General features: G+C 43.4%; 2 protein-coding genes across 2 annotated transcripts; one reads left to right on the top strand and one right to left on the bottom strand.

Annotated features, from left to right (window-relative positions):
* Positions 1-382: 382 nt before the first annotated feature.
* urp2 (urotensin II-related peptide) lies at positions 383-4,835 on the bottom strand. Its single transcript, XM_071464744.1, has 5 exons — positions 4,388-4,835; positions 3,640-3,924; positions 2,673-2,707; positions 2,128-2,287; positions 383-1,178 (listed from the first exon to the last, which is right to left on the bottom strand). Exons 1-5 carry the CDS (start codon positions 4,482-4,484, stop codon positions 1,147-1,149), a joined length of 609 nt encoding a protein of 202 aa, XP_071320845.1. The 5' UTR covers positions 4,485-4,835; the 3' UTR covers positions 383-1,146.
* Positions 4,836-15,285: 10,450 nt separating this feature from the next.
* Positions 15,286-17,847, top strand: LOC139609853 (uncharacterized). The gene is made up of 4 exons (XM_071464850.1): positions 15,286-16,168; positions 16,329-16,469; positions 16,714-16,886; positions 17,095-17,847. The coding sequence occupies exons 1-4, from the start codon at positions 16,083-16,085 to the stop codon at positions 17,466-17,468; spliced, it is 774 nt and encodes a 257-aa protein (XP_071320951.1). The 5' UTR covers positions 15,286-16,082; the 3' UTR covers positions 17,469-17,847.
* The last annotated feature ends 4,519 nt before the right edge of the window (positions 17,848-22,366 follow it).

The following is a 22,366-nucleotide window of genomic DNA, read 5'->3' as shown; positions in this document are numbered from 1 at the left end:
CAGATGTTTCTACCAGCTGCTGAATTCATGAGCTGATCAACGATCGCTATGGTGGCCCCTGACGTGCAAAACATATTCCATAAAAGACCATCAGCACAACTGGAGGGCTGTGAGGGTATTGCAAGTGAGCCGACAAATCATTTGCAAAATGGTACAATTTGGAAACAGGTGGAGAATAAGTGATTTAATCATAAATATTTCATAAGTTGATCATGACTTTTCTTTAGTGAATGTTTTCTACAGTGTGTTTGACCTTCAGGGCCTCCGTCGGTGGTTCCCAGTGCTCTGCTGTGGAAGTGAAATGAAAGTGAACGAGGTCTGTGCTGTGAGAGCAGCTCAGCAGTGACCTCAGCAGTTCACCAATGACCAACTGAAGAGAGTGTGACTGTAGAAAAATAAAATGTCAATCTTTATTGTCACAGTGGCTTTTTCTGCTGTGATAGAGATGAACTTTATTTTGAAGTTTGCACACACAAACCAAATGACGTGTGTCTGTCTCAGAGGGAGAGGGAAGGGTTAACAGGCGTTCATGTGCTGCACACAGGCACACATCGTCTTCTATGATTGGTCAGTCTTGTAAATTAATGAGTGAATGAAAAGGTCTGACTGAGGCTGGCGCCGGCGTGGGGGGGGGGGGGGGGGGGGGGGCACGAGGCTTTGTGATGCCACGGTAACAGTCTCCTAGCACTCAGAGGTCAGAGGAGAGACAGAGCAGAGGAGGGGATGGAGGGATGGAGGGATGAAGTGGCACATGCACTAGACAGACTGACCTTTGACCTCTGGCCTCGTCTTTGACAAACTCACCTCAACTTTCCTCCAGTTTTTATTTTGAACTGTGCCATGAACGGATACAAGATGGAGGGATGATGAAGGGATGATGAAGGGATGATAAAGGGATGATGGAAGGATGGATGATGCTGATAGATGAGTGAGGATGAATAAAAGGTAGAAAAGTAAGAAGGGAGACCAGTGGTGGCTGGGCATGATCTGGTCTTGGAGAGATCTGGTCTTGGAGGGATCGGGTCTTGGAGGGATCGGGTCTTGGAGGGATCAGGTCTTGGAGGGATCAGGTCTTGGAGGGATCGGGTCTTGGAGGGATCGGGTCTTCGAGGGATCAGTTCTGGGAGGGATCAGGTCTTGGAGGGATCAGTTCTGTGAGCAGTACTTCCAGAAACACACTGTTGAAGACAGTGAAGAAGAAGTGTCATTACCTGTGTGAAGGTTCTAGTTTGAACACATCATCACAAAATCAGTTTATAACATTGATCTGTTCAGAACAACGATGGCGAAGTTTGATACAGAGAATTTTAACTCAGAGCAAGATGAAGAAAGAAATGTTAATTCGGTTTTTAGTTTGGTCTTTTCCTCTTACAAATTAACACAAAGTACCAATAAGAGTACTGTTAAAGTACCTGATCAATAAGAGTACTGTTAAAGTACCGGATCAATAAGAGTTCCGTTTTGGATCAATAAGCAGTATGGATAAAAGTAGCAGTACTGTTAAAATCTTACTTCCTTTGACGGGATACATCAACCTTCAGTCACTGATTTAACACACCACCCAGTGAGCACGCTAAGTGACCCACATCAAACACACCTGTGACCCAGGTGCATTCTGGGTGGTCTCTGGAGCCTCCAGCTGTGGCTGCTGAATGGACCAGGTTTAGCCACACCCCCACCTGGTTCTGACTTATGACATCAAAACTGAACATTTCATAGAGTCTCCACAGAACCAGACCATGGTTGAAGTACCTGACATCAGTGTCACCTGACCCAAACTATCTGAGTGTCAGGAAGTGACTCCATCAGACAACAGTTAACTTCCTCCCAACTGATGATCTTGCTGACGATGCTGCAGACTCAGTGTGAATGACACCACTCTTGGCTCCTCTGAAAACACAGAGGTCAGCTCCACGGTTTAACTCCACCACACTGGAGGAATCTCCCTCTGTGACGCCAGAGTTCCTCCTCATCAAAGGAGGAAAAAAAACAAGCCCAGGTTTCTGACCAGTATCCAGCAGTCACAGCTCTGTTGATCCATGACTTCCTGCAGTTCTCTGCAGCTTCATGAGCTTCTGTAATGATTCAGTTCAACCTTAACAGAACACACTTATTCCTGACTTTCACCTCTTTTGTTGGTCTTCTTGGTCTGCGGTGGGAGGGACTTCCTGAAGTTCCGACCGGTCAGGCTGGGCACGTTGGCGTCTGCGCTGGCTCTGGACATGGTGCTGTTGGCCGCTGCTGGGGGTGCGGTGGTGGACCTGACCCCTCCCTCAGCAGGAGAGAGCTTCACCACAGCAGCAACAGAGAGAGGAGGAGGTGATTAATGAAACCAAGACGAAGTGTGTGTGTCTTTGTAAAGCTTCAACAACACAAACACTGCTGAGTGTTTCTGCTGGTGACGACACGTCTCAGTGTATCACACATCATATCCCTGAGTGTGGACTGGAAGGCAGTTTTTAACCCCTTCTTACACCACGTCCATATGATCAAGCTTCACTCGAGCCACAGTGAAGATTCTTCTGAACTTAGTTTTCAAAACTGACGTGAGGATCCAAACACTCAGCAGATAAATGGATTTTTAACATTTTCTGTTCAACTCTTCATCAGTTAGAACAAATTAAAACAAGTTATCAAGTCAAAATATCTGCAAATATTTTACGTGAACTTACCGCTTTGTTTTTTCTTCCTGAATTTCTGCCGCTTGCTGTAATGAAAGAAAAAGATGAAAAAAGAACAGATGAGTACAGGTGAGAACAGGTGAGAACAGGTGAGTTCAGGTGAGAACAGGTGAGAACAGGTGAGAACAGGTGAGTACAGGTGAGACAGGTGAGAACAGATGAGTACAGGTGAGACAGGTGAGAGCAGGTGAGAACAGGTGAGTACAGGTGAGTGGTTAATAAAACTGTAGATGTGACATTTTGTCTCTGTGAAACTCCCCTCAGTGAACAGCTGGAAGCAGCTGGAAAATAAAACCATCTCCGTCCTCACTAACACACCTGAAAACACACATCACATGACCATTTATCTACACTGGGCATGTGTGAGCCAGTGTAAACAGGAAGCAGATTGTCTCCTCTGCAGTTGATTAGCAAAGACAACACAGTCATTAACACTTTAATTCATTGTCCATGGTGTTTCACCACTGGTAGTCCAGGTTGATAAGAGCCAATCAGGAGCCACCGTGGGCATCTACATCATCGTTTCCAAAGGTCTCTGTTTGTGTCCGTCCAGACTACAACACAGCCCTGGAGTTTTAGACTGAAACGGGTCCAGCAGCTTTTCTGAAAGTCTCTGTTTTAAAGAGATGAGTTTAAAACTACAACATGTCGCTGGACGACGCCTCAGAGACACAGTGAGGCTGCTCTCAGGACACATTATTAGAAATTAGTATTTATCTCCATATATGGGTGGATCCTGTGCCATACAGGACGAGTGATCACCCTGAGTGCAGTCAGTTTTACTACGATCCAAACAATGTTGTGATAACTGTCAAGCTAACTTGAATTTGACTTTATACTGATGAATTTTGATTTCCTCCTCCTTTCCTTGATTTTACGTGAACTCCTCTCTAAGTTCACCTGCACCACCATCCATGATCCGTCCAGCAAGTGGACTTGCCCCTCACAGCGTCAGTACCTCGTGGCAGGATGGTGAGCCGTGAGCTCAGCGTGCTGTTAAACGTCCTGTGCAGCTCCTTCAGGGCTGAGATCATCTTCATCATCTGGGCTCGTTTATCTGGACCGCCGGTCTCGGGGCTGGTCCTCGGCCTCCCAGCAGTGATGGCCCCTGTAGTGGTTTTTGCTGTCCCGTCCTCTCCAGCTGCTCTGGGACTCAGAAGCAGCTGTTGCAGATACTGGCTCAGATTCAGTGCTGAGGACCTCTGTGGTGCAGCTGCAGCACTGAGACTGAGATGATCTGGACCTTTCATACAGAGACGGAGAAATGATGTTAACTCTTTGTTCTGGCCCCAGCATCTGTCTGCTGCAGGTGTGAGAACGTGGTGACATCACTACACAGTCTGACAGGTGAGTAAAGACGAGGCATCAAAATAAAAGTAAGCAGGACATTTATATTATTAGATTTCAGGAGCTCTCACTTCCTGTTTTTATGGCTACGTATTCCAGATGTCCTTACTTCAGTCAGGGGGTTTAACATGCTCAGTGTCCCCCCTCCAGTCCAGGAACCTCTGGCCTGGTTTCCACCACAGTGTTGGACAAACACAAGTGGTTATTTTAGAGAAGTGGCCTGTTCTGTGAACAAAGCTGTTTACTCCTCTCATGATGTCGCTGACATCAGATTTCCAGCAGTCTGCCTCTCAGCTGGAACCAGCTGCTGTCAGTGAGCTGAGACCACTGGGAGTGGTCACTGGGAGTACCTGTCTTACCTCTCTCAGCAGGCGCCATCTCCACTCCCATCCCGAGGATCATCAGCATCATCACGGCAACCTTCATCACTGACGGTGCTGCTGCTCTGTTAATCATTGCTGCTGTGACTGAGCGCTGGAGACAACAGGAGGTTTTTAACGCAGCAATGAATTCAGGTTCTGCTGAAAGTCCGAGTCTGGATTCTCCTGGTCTACAGACTCTCAGCTGATGGTTCAGATCTTTAGCAGATGGTTTAGACTTAGAGTTTTGAAGTTGGTCTGTTGAGCTCTTCTGTTTTTCAACCAGACGCTGGTCTTCGTCTCCTTCAGCTCCTCGTCCTCTCAGCCCCTCTACACTTGAATGTCTGTGTTGTCATGTGTGTGTCACGGTGAGTCTCTCTGGTCATGGTTCATGGATGCGCCTCTTCAAGAAGGCTTGTCAGGACGGTGTGGGATGCGTTTCTTTCCTGACGCCCTGGACCGATCTTGCCTTTATAAACCACAGTTTTACCCGGAATGTGTGACTGACAGCTCTATATCCACCAATGAGTGGCCTGGAAGGCCCTCTAGCCCCGCCTCTTCCCGCCTCCTGGTGGACCTGTGACATTTGGGGAGTTTGGCGGCGAGCTTTGTGTGTTTGGAGTCAAATCTATCTTTTTGTGAATGTGGTGTGTGTTTAGGCTCGTATTTAACGTGTGTGTGTTTTGTGTGTGGCCCTGGCTGTATAAGCAGTGATAAGGTAGTTCTTAATATGTTTGCTCAGGGGCCACAAAAAGAGAAAGGCCCTCTGACGCATGAGGGCCTGGAGCCACTCTGACTGCACACACACAAACACACAGCTCACAAATACAACATTCAAACACAGAAAACGACATAGCAAACTGATGTATACACACACACACACACACACACACACACACACACACACACACACACACTGTAAGGAGGAGCGTGGTATGCACATCAAAGGGCACATAGAGGCTGAGAAGTCATGTGTAGATGACTGAAGGTCTTTGTCTTTCCCTTTGTTCTTCATCGTGACGACTAATCCTGCAGACAGGAAGTTGACAGAGTGACGGTGGAACACCACCTCGCCAACACCCACCACCAACACCCACCCACAGCCGGTCCATGTGACGGAGGGATGGAGTGAAGATGAATGAATCTGGAGAAGCTGACAACACTGGACACTGCAGAGGGTGAGGGTGAGGATGAGGGTGTGTGTGTGTGTGTGTGTGTGTGCGCGCGCGCGTGCGTGCGTGCGTGCGTCAGTTGCTGGGTGAAGAGAATTCAGCTGAAGAACATCCACTCATTCATTACTGCTCTCTGTCCGTCTGCCAGCTATGATGTCAAGCAATCTGCCTTACAACAATATACAATGATCAATCTGGACTGCCAGTTAAATCATTCCAGACACATTTCTTTGAGAGAAAATTGTTTTTAATCAACCACTCACGTTTAACCAATAACATTTCAGAAAAGTTCCAATTTGGTTATTCAGCAACCCACAGCACAGAGAGCGTTGTAATCAAAGTGGTAAATGAGAAATGAGCCGGTCTCTGACCGTGTTTTAGTCTGATTTATTTATTTAACCATCACCATATTGGGTGCCATCCGTACGCTGATGATACACAATTGTACATCTCTGTTTCCCCAAATGACTCCGTTGCTGCTCTCTCTCATCACCTGTCTCTCTAACATTATCACATGGATGCGTAAAAACCTTTTAAAAGCAGCAAGAGAAAATCTACACTTTGTGTTTGGTCTCAGCAAACAAATGAAAACACTAATCACATATTTGGGATCACTTTAGCCTCAGATCTTTAGAGGAACAAATAAGAACTATTTCCAAAGTCACTCAGAATCCTCACTCACACTTTTATCACTACCTGTTTAGACTGTTGTGATTCTCTGTACCTTTCAGAAACAACTGTAAAGTTGTGACATGAGATTTTCTTTGGTTTTATGTTCCATGCAGATCACTAAGCTCTTCCACTACCTTTCTTTTAGATGTCTTTTGTGTTGATTTAATCCTGTGTGAATCACTTTGGCCAAAGTGTTTGTAGGACATATTTTATGTATGTTATATCAATAAAGTTGAAGAGAGCTGAGCAGCTGCTGATCTCCTGCAGGAACAGGAACCATCCAGTGAGCAGCAGCTCTGTGGTGAAGCAGCTCAGTGATGACAGAGGTTCAGACAGCCACTTACAAGAGGAGCATCTCTGCACACAGCTCATGATGAAGCTTGAAGTGGACGGACTCCAGTGGCAGAAGACTCAGCAGGTCACAAAGAGGATTCACGTCTGGGGAATGTGCGGGCCAGTCAATAGCATCAGTGTCTTTGACATCCAGGAACTCCCTACACACTCTGGCCACTCTGGAACCAAGGGCCCACTGCACCAGTGTAAAGTCTGTCAATGTACCTGGTACCAAACAGCAGTCAGGGTACTGTTGCCTAGCATGAGGAGGTCTGTGCACACCAGTAAGATATGCCTCCCCAGACCATCACTGACCCACCACCAAACCGGTCATGCTGGATGATGTTGCATAACATTCACCACTGTGTCTCCAGATTCTTTCACGTCGGTCACATGATCTCAGTGTGAACCTGCTCTCATCTGTGAAGGGAATGGGGTGCCACATGCAGAGCTTCCAATGTGGTGTTCTCTAGCAAATACCAATCAAACTGCATGGTGATGGGCTGTGAGCACAAGTCCCACTAGAGGGTGTCTGGCCCTCATGGAGTCTGTTTTTCTGACAGTTTGGCCAGAAACGTACCACTAGTAGCCAGCTGGAGGTCATTTTGTAGTTCCTCGTTGCACAAATGAGCAGATACCAGTCCTGCTGCTCATGTATTGGCCCGTCTCCTGGTATCGACACATGCACTATATGCTCTTGAGACTGCTGGGAGACACAGCAAACCTTCTTGTGACGGCACACACGGATGTACCTTCCCGGAGGAACTGCACTAAATGTACAACCTGAATGGGCTGCAGGTACCACCTCATGCTACCAGTACCAACAAGGACATTTGCAACATGTAAAACTAGAGAAGAATCAGCCAGGAAAGATGAAGAGAGAGCAATTGTCTGTGGCCACCACCTGCGATACCATTTGTCTTTTGGGGGGTTGTCTTGCTGTTACCTCTCCAATGCACCTGTTACTTTTATTGGACCACAGCGGGTGAAGTTGATTCACAATCACTTCTGCTTCCTGACTGGACGGATTGATATCCCTGAAGTTTAATTGACTTGGTGTTAGACTGTAAAGTGTTCCCTTAATTGTTTTGAGCAGTGTATATACATACATTTTCATTAGTTACATCTTGTTGTGTTGGGGCATCTCTGTATCACAATAAGATGTCGATTTCCTCCAGTAATTGGTAAATTTGTCCATACACAAATTCAGGGAGAAAGTTAGCTTTTCCATGTTATATATTTCATTTACAGTTCAAATCCATTCTCCTTTTGTTGGGGGCTCTTTAGCTAGCCACCTTCTTGTCGTTGCTTTTTTGCTGGCTGTCAACATCATTTTAATTAAATACTTTTAATTAATTGAGGGTAAGATATTCCCCAGATATACTGTAGAGAAACCATGTTTATCCCTATAATGCCAAATGCATCAAATTTGATACAAGCATTTCTGAGACCTATTGCATCACCTTATGGTAAAAACTTCACTCAAAACCCTCTTGTATCCAATCTGATACTTGTCTTCCAACCCCTGGTGGATACCTTTATCACTACAACAATTCAGACACAGTACATGGGACAATCCAAGTTGGCCACCTTCAGATAGTTCCCAACTCACTGGATCAAGGTAAAGAAAATTGCGATTTTTACGATTTGCCAGTGACATTTTCTTTGAAATGTTTAGTAATATTCTATCATGAACACTTAATCTGTTGAAGCAAGTTATAATTACATAATTTTTGCATTTTAGTATGTAGTAAAATCGTGTATAAAATTTGGAAAAACCTATATGCAAATAATTTTTTGTAATTTTTTTTTTCAAATTTTGTGAAAGGGCCAAATAAAGGTTCCAGATTCAAAAAATCTGAATTTTCTGTCCATTATTTCTGGGATCAGGCATTACAGGGTTAATCTCAAAACCCATAATTGTGTTAATCTTCTCTATTATATCTAACCAGTAGGGTGTCTGTATCCGTCAGATATCTGTATCTGTATGAAGTTGTTTTATTTTCAAGGTGATGAAAAATCTAATCATATTTTTCCATGTAAATTCCCTCCAATGACCTGAACTCGAAGTGTTTGGGTTTGGGTTTTACAAATGTTCATCCAGCCCGCCTCTGAGATGGTTATTTTAGCTTCTTTCTCCCATTTAGCTTCAATATAAAGTGTGGAAATTCCATTGTGTGACTATAAACATGAACAGATTCAAGCGATCAGCTTTCTGTTGTGCTTAAATGTTAATTAGGTCTGCGTCACATTCTTCTGTTTTATAATACTATTAAAGTGGGCTCTCATCTTGAGGTATCTGAAGAGACCTTGTTTTTCTAAGTAATATTTATCTTTAAGTTCTTGGAAGCTAACTAATCTCCCTTTACCAGAGACAAGACAGTACGTTGTGATGCCTTTAAAGAACCAAAGTTTGTATCACTCATCCATCTGGGCAGGTGTAAAATCGTTGATATGTCACCCATTGTAATACAGAGTTTTGTTAGCGCCGAGTCCCTTTTCTTATAACATCTTCTGCAGTGGTGCATATTCCTTTCTGTTCTTCATAATTTCTACTGGATTATCATGGTCAAAATAAATTATTTTTCCATTGAGGAGTACCTCTTTTTTTCTCCATGTGGTGTTCAACACCAGTTCCTTGGTTCTGTAGATGAAGAACCAAGTGATCATGGATCTCAGGGCGGTTTGTGGTGGTGGTTTTGATCTGAGTGATCTATGACAGCATTGTATTTCTAGATCAGTGTCCAAGAGCGATAACTTGGACTTGATAAACTTCTCCAGAAACTCCCATGTACTGTCCCCTTCCTTCCTTCCTTGCTGATTCCAAAGATGTGGAGTTTGTTTCTGCGGGAATGTGCTTCTAAGTCTATTAACTTGGTCTGGATGCACTGTTGTTCCTTCAAAGTTTGGAGAACCACATCCTTCGTATTAGCATTCCACTCTTCAGCCTCGGCCACTCGTTTTCTCTGCTTCATTCATCCTGGCCTCTGTGTTTTTTAGTTCTGCCACGATCTCACTCAGCTTCTGGTTAATTTCTTCTTTAAAGTTCCCAAGCTCTTCCTTCATGTCCTGTTTGATTGTCTCACAGAAACTGTTTTGTTCCTTCTTCATGTCCGTGTGTCCTGCCTTTATTTAGGCACGGATAGTAATGCTGGCGTGCACGGCGTCCATGTCCACATACTCATTAGCTTCACCTGCGCAGACAACTTCTTCAGATTCTTCTGTGGCTGTTTCCTCGTCCCTCTTGTTATGTTGACTCACTGTTTTAGCCTTCCTTACTTATCTCCCTGTATGATTTTTAATGAAACAGGTTCGTAGATTTCTCTGAAATCGAGAAATTGTGGGACCTTTCTTGGAGCTCAAAGATTATAGTACTGCTCGCCTCACCGACATACCTGGAGGTCTCAACATTAATTCTTAAAATGAACGCCTCTGATCTGCTCTGTACTGTAGACGCTATGATGAGGACATGATGCCGTGTCAGAAGCTTCTGAAAGTGTGACAGGAGACAGACAGAAACTCAGCCTTTGTTGAAGAAAACCTGTCGGAGAGCAGGTTAGCTTGTCAGAGTAAGTTAGAATTGGTAGCTGATGAGCAGGGTAGTTAAAAACCACAGTAAGTGAATGAGAATTAAAGGGATCTCAGTGTGTGGAACAGAAAACCCAGACTGTCCTCATCTCAGGGTTCAGAAACTCACTAAACCCACTTTCTGAAGTGGACCCCAGGGTGTGAGAAAAGAGAAGCAACAAGACAGAAAGTAGTCGCACACTGGCTCACTGAGAAATATACACAAAGGACCAAAAGGCTGGACCACTGTCACAAGGGGGACAAGAGGAACTGGAGCAGAGGGAAGGGAACACTGACACTAAATACTCTGGGGGAGGGGGGACACTGAGACACAGGTGAAACACATTAGGGCGGGGCCAGGTAATCACACAGGAGGACAGGAAGTGAAGGGACCTGAAACCAGACAAAAATACATTTTTAACTAAGGTATGTAATTAAGAAAAATGCACAACTTACATATGATGTAAAAAGGAAAACAAAACAACAGGAGGTTAAATAGCTGTGAAATGCCTAAAGCGAACTTACCCTTCTGTCTCAACCATGTGTGCTGCAAGAATGTTAACCACCTGCCTTCTTCTACCGTCACACAGCATCCCAGTTTCTTCATATTGTTCAAGTGTAACCGGTGAAGTTCTGCGTTGTGTGATTAACCACGCTGCGACACCAGATTCTTTCTTTGAAGGCGATCTCAGTTTATTCGGACAGCACTGAAGCATCTGAAGCACATAAGGTGACAAAACGAAACTCTCTGTCAACCATTAGCCTGGAGTTAGCCCCTACACAAATCACATAACACAAATATATCAACTCAGTATGCAATATTAAGTACACAGAAATAGCGAAACTTCCCCAACCACAATGCCGCTTACCTCTCCCACAGGGTACAATAACAAAAGGGGCGAGGTGAAGGCGGGAGACACATTATATATATGGGGGGACAGAGGGAAGTGTCCGTGGGGATACTGGGGCTCGATCTTAAATGTTCCACTTTTTCTACTCCGGAGAGTTAACATGTCAGGTGAATTGTTTACAAGTTTTGTGTGATTGTACAATGAATACTACAACCAATAATGATAAACTCTGTACTGCATAATTGACCCTGTTACACAAGCACTGTTGTTCCTCCTGGTTTTGTCTGCAGGATCTGCTTCATCAGCTAAACAGACTGTAACAACACTGAATAATGAAATGAAATGGTACAATGTATACTTCTAACGAGGTCGAACCGTCTGGCCTGGTCCCAGAGGTATATTTAGCAGTTTTAATTTAAACCTAGAGCAGCTAACTAGTTTCACATTTCATCATGATCATCGGGATGATCAAGCCAAATAACTGCAAAGGAAAAAGACAGATTTTTGTGAACAACAAGCTTTCGACATGTTTTTATCCTTACTGCTAAATTGTTGAATGGCAGTTTAAAAACAACCACAACAGAACAGGATATAAATTAAATCAGAAAGGTGAGAGTGAAAATTTAGATATGATTTAAATCAAACATCAGAGGATAAATTCACATCTCTGGCTGAAGAACTCTGAAAGGCCTCATCATTCACTCTCAGGTGCTTCAATGGCCTTGATTTTTCACTGTCGCTGCTACTAATGGACACAGAGAGGAAACTCCCACTGGGTGAGGATAGTGGTGTGGACGGAGCTGATGACTGAAATGTGCCTGAATCTAAGAGCATAAGATATAATAAACAAGTCACCTCATTTTCTGCATATTTGTGAATCATATCCTCCCTGACTGAACATAACAATCCAGACAGAACTGCTACAATCAGCCAAAAAAACTAAAAACTATTGATCAATTAACACTTTGAATCCATTTCCATCTCAACTCTTAATATACCAATCTTAAAATACTAAGCAAGATAATTAATTCCATGCAACAGAAGCATCTGAAATGAACTCTGTTGTTAATGCAATATAAAAAAAAAAAATTAATAAAGTTAAAATTTACCATTGTCACAACTGTCCTTGATAACAAAGCAAATCCCTTCCATTGTGCATAATTCTGCAAACACTGCTTCATCCACCTCAGTGCCGGAATCATCTCCCACGGGGATGGAGAACTTCTCTCTCACTTAGTGATGAGGTTAAAGACAACGTCACATGGTAAATTGTTTGAATTATAAGATGTAATGACTTTCACTCAGTCTGAATTACTGGTCATTCATATAACATTAGCAACATTTACCTTCAGAAATTAATTCTTCAAAATCAGCATCTTGTAATTTGATGTATTTCTTGCGGTTTTGATTCTGCACCTTAATTATCATTTTGCCATCTACAAGATGAGCCTGTAGAGACAGAGAGGGACAACAGGACATTTCTTAGATATCCATTCTATGCTTATTTAAATGATAAATACCTGTCTTTTAATAGCCTAAATAACAAACAAGTTACTACACTCAATGTTCTGTGGTGGACCAAAATATACTTTTTCAACTGAAGCTGGTGGGTGTGCAGACGTTCTCTTTCTGCCTGACAGATCTGGAACTTAATACTGCTCCTCACACTTCTTATGCTGACTGCTGTATGTTTGTAGCCTGTTAAACAAACGCACTGAAAAGCACAGAATGATCCCGTTATGTCAGCTTCCATGTTAGAGCATACATTCTTAATTTACTGAATGATTCTTGCCTGTGTGATTTTACTAAACAGGAGTCCAGCAGTCTTATGCACTGTGCATCAGAAAATTAGTCAATGCCCAGTAACTGTAACAACATTTACAGCTCAATGAAATTAACTGTTCTCAACCTGTTTTGAAACAACATTATTAATCTTGTGTAAACTTCCTAACATTTCTCATAATGAAGCTGAATATCTCTGAATATGTCTGTCAAATTCCTGAACGGGTTACCTGTGCAAGTGCCCGGGTGTTGAATACCATGAACTCCATGATTTTACACCAACACTCTTATGTTTTCTCACCAGTGGACCAGTACCTCAACACTTCACTCTAAAAACAGCTTAACACCACAATTTTAACTCCAGTGAATTTGCTGAGCAGGAGACACACACTGAAAACAAAGGAGGCCTTGATTTCCCCACAACAAACTGAGGCTGTTGAAAATGTGCCTGACTCACCACAGCTGATGGAGAACGGACAGCAGCCTGCAGAGACAGGACCAGGACAAAGAGACCACCAAGAAAGACTCTGACCTGCAGGGTCCCCACTACCTGCTGTCACACCTGAGTCCTCAGTGAGAAATGAGACTGAGCACTGAGAACTGTGGAAACACTTCAAGCTGTGGGAGGCCTGTTAGAGTTCCCATAAGACACCAAGACTGAGGGCAGAGGCTGTTAAAGAAAGTGAAGCCACTAAGTTGTTGAGTGGTTAAGTTTATATAATGTAGAGCAGAAACGGAGTTGTGTGAACTTTCTATTGTTACTAAAAACAGGGAGATGTCATGTATTGTGGACTTACTGTGGAAAGGAGCACACCTGTAGAATAACACAATGTGGAAAAGTGGAAGGGTCTGAATGCACTGTAACTCTGTGACAACAGGTCTGTCCTCGCCCACGGATAATGAGTCTGTTGTTTCATGAAGAATAATCTACATAGTAGTTTTGATAGTGATGTTTTGTGTCTCTTTTTACATGTTTATGTGTTTGTTTGTATTTTAACTGAAGAACGTGTGATGTTTTGTTGACTTATTTAGAGATCATTTGTGTCATCTAGTCAGTAGCATATGTAGCATCAGTTTATTTCAGTGGCATAAGGTTAAAATGTTTGTTCATAATTCTTCAGATACTTGTATGACTGTGTGGCATTAAAGGCCCCATGCTGTGCACCCTTTTCCGGGGTTATTTACCTGCCTCTTTCTGGAGCTCCAGCAGGCACAGGTCATTTGGCCAATCAGAAGAGAGATTGGCTGATTGGCTGACCGTTTTTGAGTGGCGTGTGGTCGGGCCAATCACAGGCAAGTAACTGAAACCTAAGCCACATTCAGAAAAATTCACCTGCGATGGATGGCATAAGACCATATATGTTTGAACCGGACTCGGATCCGGAGACAGAGACAGCAGCCAACACAGAAACACCGCAAATGCGCTGTGTGGTGAAAAAAACAATCTCTCACTCACACCTGCTGCTTTGCTCGGGGGGTCGGGGTCTGTAGTAGTCTCTCTCTCTCTCTCTCTCTCTCTCTCTCTCTCTCTCTCTCTCTCACACACACACACACCTAGCTGCCTCTTCACTGTAACTGCTTTGAAGCAGTGGGCGTCATTAACGTCAGCCTTTAACCGCTAGCTGCAGCTAATGTCTAATAATAAGACGGCCGACATTAATGCATGCTGTAGCGACTAGCCCTGTTAATATTGTTATGCGCTACAACTGCCAGTAACCAGTGGTGGACAGTAACGGAGTAAATCTACTTGAGTACTGTACTTAAGTACATATCCAGAGGATTTGTACTTTACTTGAGTATTAGATTTGTTTGGTATTTATTACTCTTACTTGAATACATTTCCAAGACAAATATTTTTACTTTTACTCGAGTAAATTTCTAGGAAGGCTGAAAAGTACTCGTTACTTTCAGGTCTGCTCTTTTTTTTATTTTATTTCCTAAAATACTATTGGACACAAGCTGTGTTTGTCAAAGAATGAAACCTATCACAGTGCACGCTCTCCACTGGGATCTACGTAAAAGCGGAAATACGTCATCCCTCGACTGCGTTTGTCAACACAGAACCGCAACAATGGCCGCATCAGGAGAAGAAAGACAATCCACTGAGTCGTCTGAGTCTGATAATGAGCCGGACTCGGAGGAACTTTCACAAAATCATTGGCCGTATCTTAACTCAATGTTTGAGTTTGACCGAGCAAAGAAGAACGTGGACACAGACAAACAACAGACATTTATTTTTAAATGTTTATTGTGTCTGCCGAAGCAGAACTTCCTCTCTGCTTTTAACAACTCAACATCCAACTTAAAGAAACACGTTGACATGAGTTAACCAGACTTTCACCATGTTATTTTCTATTTGTCTCGGTCAATTTGTGAAATGTGTTAAATTATATTTATTTTTTTAAAGCAGTTGCCTACCATTTTCTCAAACAGGTGAGGCTTGAAGAAACTAAGCAAATCTCACAGAAGACTGTTGACAATGCAGTACTCAACTTCATAGTCCAAGGTCAACAGCCCTTCTCTCTTGTTGAGGTGCCAGCTTTCCAGAGCCTAGTCACAGATCTACAGCCAAAGTGTACCGTCATGTCTCGAACCACTGTCCGGCGCAAGCTTGGCAGTGCCACAGTGCGGATGAAGGAGAAGATAAAGGAAGAAATGAAGAAGGTTTCGTACATTGCCACAACAACGGACTGCTGGTCTGCAAGGAGGGGGAGTTTTCTTGGCATTACAGCACATTGGCTGGATCCAAGTAGCTTTAAGAGACATTCTGTTGCTCTCGCATGCAGGCAGTTAAAGGGCTCTCATACATTTGGTGTCCTGGCAGGTGCGTTGAATGACATACACCTAGAGTATGAAATCCGTGAGAAAATTGTAAGAACCACTACTGATAATGGATCAAACTTTATCAAAGCGTTCCGTGTGTTTGGAGTTGGAGAAGATGAAAACAACAATGCTGCTGCTGAGACAACTGATGCTGAGGAGACCACCAATGAAGATGATGAAACTGATGAGGAGACTGAGGAGGAGGAGGTGGAGTTCATTGATGTTGAAGCCATTTTGGCTGAAGATGATGGTCTCCAGTAAGAGCTCCCAAAGCATCATAGGTGTGCTTGCCATCTGTTAAATCTTGTGTCTTCAGTGGATGTCAAAGAGGCAGACAAGACGGCGCACTACAAGACACTGTCAAGGTCCACCTTTGGCAAATTCCATGCCCTGTGGAACAAGACATCAAGGTCCGTAAGTGCTGCAGAGGTGGTGGAAAAGCATTGCAAACTTCAGCTGGTGCAACCCAATGCTACAAGATGGAACTCCTTTTACATGGCTGTGGAGCGGATTCTTAGGATCATCAAAGAACAAGGAGAGGGATCTGTGAGAACTGTCTGTGCTGCATTCAATCTTCCAATGTAAGTAGTGAATGTGTGTTTCATTACCTGCAGATATACAACCTTTCAGGAAAAAAAGTAATGGTTTAATGTATTAATTAAATGGTAAATATGGCTCTATTTTCATCGATGCCTTAACCCTTATTATTATTGTGTGTGTGTGTGTGTCTGTGTCTGACAGGTACAGTCTGGCTGAAATCACCTTTTTGGGTGAATATGCCAACACCATGGCTCATGCTGCGAGGGCACTGGACATACTGCAGGGAGAGAAAGACATTCATCTGGGATGGCTCCTCCCTACAATCACCAGCCTCATCTTCAGGTAGGTGGGCGATATGGTGATAAATATTGTTGAGGTTGAGCCACATAAAAAATCCTTTTGAATTGTTGATACAGAGATGTAGTATTAATTAAAACCTGCATTTTGGTCTAAAGATCTGTTACTCCTTTTTCTGTTAGTTTTTGTTACCTTTTGGGTAGTTTTGTACTTAAAAATAACCATAAAAACCAACATGAAAAATAATTGTGATATTATATTTTTCCATATTGCCCACCTCTACCTATAGGCTTCAGAAAATCAGGCTGTCGCTGAAATACTGCAAGCCGCTGGTTGATGCCCTCCTTGGCGGAGTGGAGAAACGATTTGGGGAAGTGATGTCTGATCCAGAGTTGATTCCTGCAGCTATTCTCCACCCAAAGTTCAAATCATCCTGGGCCACTGATGATGTCCTCCAACTAGGTGAGAAATTCCACATTCCTCCTTTTGTCGGGCTCTGATTTTCCACTTCATAGAAGAAGACCTGAAGGATCTAGCCTATTTATTCCTACTTAAAAGCAAGTGATTTCTAATTCATTCAAATGATATTAAGATCCTGAAAACAGTTGATGCAGTGACTAAAATAAGCATAATAATGGATGATGATAATAATATTGATTGTTTCATTTAGGCCTCGGATACATCAAGGAACATCTTCCTGACTATGATGAACCTCTTCAGCAGCCGAATGTCTCTTCAGGCACCTCAGACGAAGATGTCTTCTTTTCCGGTATGAAGCACACAGGCAGCAAGGAAACCAGTATCACCAAGCAACTTGACACATACCTGGCATGTACAGATGGACGTATGGACAGTTTAAAAACTTGCCCGGCTGTAGCCAAACTGTCGCTCAAGTTAAACACGGCACTACCCGCTTCTGCTGCGTGTGAAAGGCTCTTCAGTGCAGCTGGATTGCTCTTCAGCCCAAGACGGGGGAGAATTCATTCACAAAACTTGGAAAACCAGCTACTACTTAAGTTGAATAAGGCCTTCAAGTTGGAATAGTTGGACCAGGGTGACCATTGTCACAACTAAAGACCGCGGTCACTCTATTTGACAGTACAGTCCCAAGTGTTAAAAAAAACTAAACAAAAAACATTTCTTTGACTTTCAGAAACTTGAATGGACACAAACTTGAGTGGAACTTTGGGTGAAGAATAGCTGCAGCAATCAGCTCTGGGACATTGTGGTTTTATTTCATTCATTGAGTTTGTCTTGCTGAAAGCAGTATTGTTGTAAAGGTAGATTGCAGAGCATTTGTAGTTCAAATATGATGGACAGTACATACAGTGTCATTGTTTTTCCTCTCTGGTGTTAACGTCTTTCCATACTACACACGGACAGACACAGGAAGACAGACATGGGGACATGGGGAGACAAGACAGACATGGGGAGACAGACAAGACAGACATGGGGAGACAGACATTAGGAGACAGGCACGGAGACAGACAAGACAGACATGGGGAGACAGAGTTTGTTGTGCTCCTATATTGTACTGGTACATGTCCTATATTGTACAGTCAAGTGACTTCAACATTGAGTTATTGAAAGCAGAGATGTAGTTTTTTGTAAAGCAGTGGTTCTCAACCAGTGGTCTGGGGACAACATTGGTCTTTGAGGGGGTTCCAGTTCCCCGGTTAGTTTTAATGATTGTTAATAAACACTGCATCTGCAACATCTGCTGTCCTCTTATGATCCCATTCATTTTATTTGTTCTCATAGGTGTTTCTGCAGGCTTTATATGACACTGTGGTTCTAAAAGCAAGCACATCAGTGCAGGTGGTTTCAAAGAGTTAATTCTCAGAAACAAGAGTTAAAAGGTCCTTAAATTCATTTAGAAAAAATTATAGTAATTCATTGATGTGAAAAATAAGAATTTTACTCTTACTCTTACTCTTACTCTTACTTAAAGTACCTTTAAAAGCAAGTACTTTTTTACTCTTACTCGAATAACATTTCGACTGAGCGAGTTTTACTTGTAACGGAGTAAATTTTGACCGGTAGTGTTTGTACTCTTACTCAAGTACTGGGGTCGAGTACTCTGTCCATCTCTGCCGGTAACTCACGTAGCGGTGGGGGGGGGGGCTAGTATCACTACTTTTCCCCCCTTTTATTCAGTCATATCCAGATACAACGTTTTAGTGCCGCTACTTTTTTCAGTGTATCCACAGCCCTGCCTCACGGTCGCCAGGTATATGGTTAACGGAAGACCATTAAAAAACCATAGTGATGAACGAAGCTGTGTGACGGTGACATTTGTATTTTCTTGAATTAACGTTTGTGAAGGCATTAACGGTGATCCAGTTAAAGGCTGCAGTGAACAGCGATTCAATTAACGGCTACAATTATAAAAGACCAGAAATAAAAAGGAGCCACTGGTCTCTGAGGACTGTGGCTTTTGGCAGACTGTGTAGGGACACATCGCCCTCCTTGCATCCCTGAATAGCGCAGCACCGTTTCTTTGACATCTCATCGTGCAGTGACTTACTCGCACCTGGACAGTGGAGGCGGGGCAACAGGTGGCGGTGGGCGGAGTTACCTTGTCACACAAAGGAGGAAGTGCTATCCGCTCGTCTTACAGAGACAGTTCCTACAAATGGGTGGTGTGCGTTTCTCCGTTTATGACCAGTTTGATGCATGGGGCAGTATATACGTGGCCCAGAGACCTCCCAAAGCACGATGAAATAACCACAATCACATTTTTCATGCCATGGGGCCTTTAATCATTTCTCCTTCCTGATTGATTTTTTTTTGACACTGCTAATCAGAATCAGAATCAGAATCAGAATCAGTTTTATTGCCAAGTATGTTTCCACATACAAGGAATTTGTTTTGGTGATTGATGCAGTTGGAGGTTCTTGGAGGTTCTTGTAAACAACAGGTTTACACAGTTTTAGTTTCTGCCTGTATGTGGGAATCAGGTGGACCATGACATGGTCAGAGTGGCCCAGTGCAGCCCGGGGGACGGCGTGATAAGCACCACTGATTGTGGTGTAACAGTGGTCCAGAGTGTTCCCCTCTCTGGTCGGGCAATTAACAAACTGTCTGTATTTGGGCAGTTCGTGGCTGAGGTTCCCTTTGTTAAAGTCACCAAGGACAATAACTACGGAGTCCGGGTTGGTCCGCTCCACACACAGTATCTGCTGTGGCCTGTGGTGGGATGTAAACACCGACCAGGATGAATGAGGTGAACTCACGGGGGGAGTAGAAGGGCCTGCAGTTTATGATGAAAGTCTCCAGGTCAGGAGAACAGTGCTGCAGGATCACTGTCACGTCTCTGCACCAGCCACTGTTAGCATAAAAGCAGATTCCTCCACCTTTGGTTTTGCCGGACAGCTCTGTGTCGCGATCCGCTCTGAAGAGTTGGAAGCCGGCCAGCTCCAGCACAGAGTCCGGATCGATCCACACAGCCACGTCTCCGTGAAGCACAGGACGGCAGATGAAGAAAAGTCTCTGTTCTTCTGCACCAGTAGCTGAAGTTCATCCAGCTTGTTGGGCAGTGAACGCACCTTGGAGAGAAAGATACCTGGGAGCGGTGTGCGGAGTCTGCGCCGGCGGAGACGCGCAGGCGCACCGGCACGTTTTCCTCTCCTCCGGCGTTTCACTGCGAGAGTAATGGTCAGTGACCTCTGACCAAAATGTCCAATAATCCCACAGGTGAGTCGAGAAAGGTGGAAAAAATCCTCTGGAGTTGTTTCTCTGATGTTAATGAGCTCTTCTCTGGTGAGAGAGCTCCGGAAACCAAGGCAGAAACTGACTGTTTTCTCCTGACAGCAGAGATTGGAGGGGACAGGACATGTGGAGGTTGGGCCTGTTATAATACCTCCACCCAGTCCTGACTGTAGCATATAGCTGTGGAGAACAGTGGGAAATAGACAGAGGGCTCAGTAATGACAGGACATAAAGCTTCACTGCAGCACTGCACAGTTTTAGTTGGTTTTTTAAAGAAGACATGTCGTATAAATCTGCTTCTCAATGAGAGAAAGTGAACGGAATAACTTTATCTGATGAGTTGTAGTTTTCTGTCACATGCAGCATCCATATCTTAAAAATGCCTAAAAGACAATTTAAACGTAATATTTTTGCCTGGTTATGATTTTTTTAAATGTTGATTCCAATGTGACTTTAGGCTCTAAAGCTTCAGACTGAATGTTGACACGTTTCCCTCGAACATCACAAATAAATGAACTCTTCACACCTGAACTACCCACGATATCAACGACTGCAGGTTTAACACCACCTTACTTGGTCAGATACAGTCTGTGGATATAATACATCCATGACTGGGACACATCTCAGTCAAGATGGCGGCCACTCCGTTCATATTCATCTGTGGCTGAAGACAAAGCTTTGATTTTCACACCTGATAACAGATTTGAAGTCAACACCTGACCATAAACAGTAACTTCATGTTGTATTGAAGTAGAAAATAGAAGAGCTTTGTTCACATGTAGCAGAACTGACTTTCAGCGAGCTAACTCAAACTAACTGAGCAGCATAAAACAGATCAGATCAGAGTATCTTTTCAGTTTTAGGCAGTGACGTCTGTTGGTTCTGAGACTGAAGTCAACGCTGCAGATTCACATTCTGATGCTCGTTCAACAAGTCCTGATCGTACACCGAGACCTGACTCTGCTCAGGACTCTGATGTGGGACAGACGCCCCAATCATGGACCAGATTCTGAGTCTGGAATCTTATCAGTTGTTCAAAAATATCTTCAAATTCTTCAAAAATCACCAGGAGGCACAATTCAGTGCAGCAGAGATTTATTGTCCACAACAAAGCAAAAAGTTGATCTGAATACATGATACGTGACCTCTTCTTTTATAATCCAAAATCTGCCCACGCCTCCTCTCATATTTCACCAGTCTCCACCGAAACTGTCGTGTCCACCAAACCTGACCCCTCCCAGGTCATGTCTGTTTTCTCACAGTCAAAACCATTTTCAGTAGAAGACCTGGACTGGATGAAAACCTCATTATCTATCCAGACTGGGACAGAGCTCATTAGACATAAATCTTATAAACTACATTCATGAGGCTTATTTTTTCTTTCCGTGAAGTCCATGCCCAGTGGACACCATTATATTCTGATTCTCTTTTTTTTAAACCATGTTCTCGTCCAGGAATACACCATTATGTTCTGACTTTTTCCTGCTGCGTTTTTTAAAAACAATATATTTACTTGAGTTTAACATAACCAGTGATACACAGTTTACACATATTGTGACATTATTCTTCACACTTCAGTCTTTTTTGTGATGAGTATAGTAATTATAGTAATCATTATTGCAGACATAGTATATTTAGCAGATAGAGAAATTAACTTATAATATTATACTACAACTCCTGCTCTGAAGGAGGGTAGATCTGAGGCAGCCCCTGCTGAAGTACGAGACAGGACTGTGATGCTGCTGGTGGAAAAATAAAAGAGCTGACGGTCTGGAAAAGAAGGTGAGGATCTGGAAAAGGTCATTCAACAAAACACAGAGAGAATCAACAGCTGGAAAGAAAACTCAGAGTTCTTCTTCAACAAGGTCCAAGATATGAGAGACGTCACAGCCACACTTCACTCAGGCAAAAGGTCGACTTCACAGAAATCAGTCCAACAGGACGACGACACATGATTGACAGGCTAAAGGTCAAAAGGTCAAGACAGAAAGTAGTCGCACACTGATCACTGAGAAATATACACAAAAGAACCAAAAGGCTGGACCACTGTCACAAGGGGGACAAGAGGAACTGGATCAGAGGGAAGGGAACACTGACACTAAATACTCTGGGGGAGGGGGGACAATGAGACACAGGTGAAACACATTAGGGCGGGGCCAGGTAATCACACAGGAGGGCAGGAAGTGAAGGGACCACCTGGTGAGTTTCAAAATAAAACAGGAAACACAAAT

Source organism: Trachinotus anak, unplaced genomic scaffold (genome assembly GCF_046630095.1).
Source record: "Trachinotus anak isolate AG129_WGS33_773 ecotype Australia unplaced genomic scaffold, CSIRO_AGI_Tana_v1 ptg000026l, whole genome shotgun sequence".
Lineage (NCBI taxonomy): Eukaryota > Metazoa > Chordata > Actinopteri > Carangiformes > Carangidae > Trachinotus > Trachinotus anak.
This window is presented reverse-complemented; position numbering and strand designations above follow the sequence as displayed.

Bases quoted from the DNA above. Each gene is read 5' to 3' on its own strand.
- urp2 (XM_071464744.1), bottom strand. From the start codon at position 4,484: ATGATTAACAGAGCAGCAGCACCGTCAGTGATGAAGGTTGCCGTGATG. The intron at 3,925-4,387 runs GTAAGACAGGTA...TCTGTATGAAAG, and splicing joins GATGGCGCCTGCTGAGAGAG to GTCCAGATCATCTCAGTCTC. The intron at 2,708-3,639 runs GTACTGACGCTG...CTTTCATTACAG, and splicing joins GCTCACCATCCTGCCACGAG to CAAGCGGCAGAAATTCAGGA.
- LOC139609853 (XM_071464850.1), top strand. From the start codon at position 16,083: ATGGCTGTGGAGCGGATTCTTAGGATCATCAAAGAACAAGGAGAGGGA. The intron at 16,169-16,328 runs GTAAGTAGTGAA...TGTGTCTGACAG, and splicing joins GCTGCATTCAATCTTCCAAT to GTACAGTCTGGCTGAAATCA. The intron at 16,887-17,094 runs GTGAGAAATTCC...TGTTTCATTTAG, and splicing joins TGATGATGTCCTCCAACTAG to GCCTCGGATACATCAAGGAA.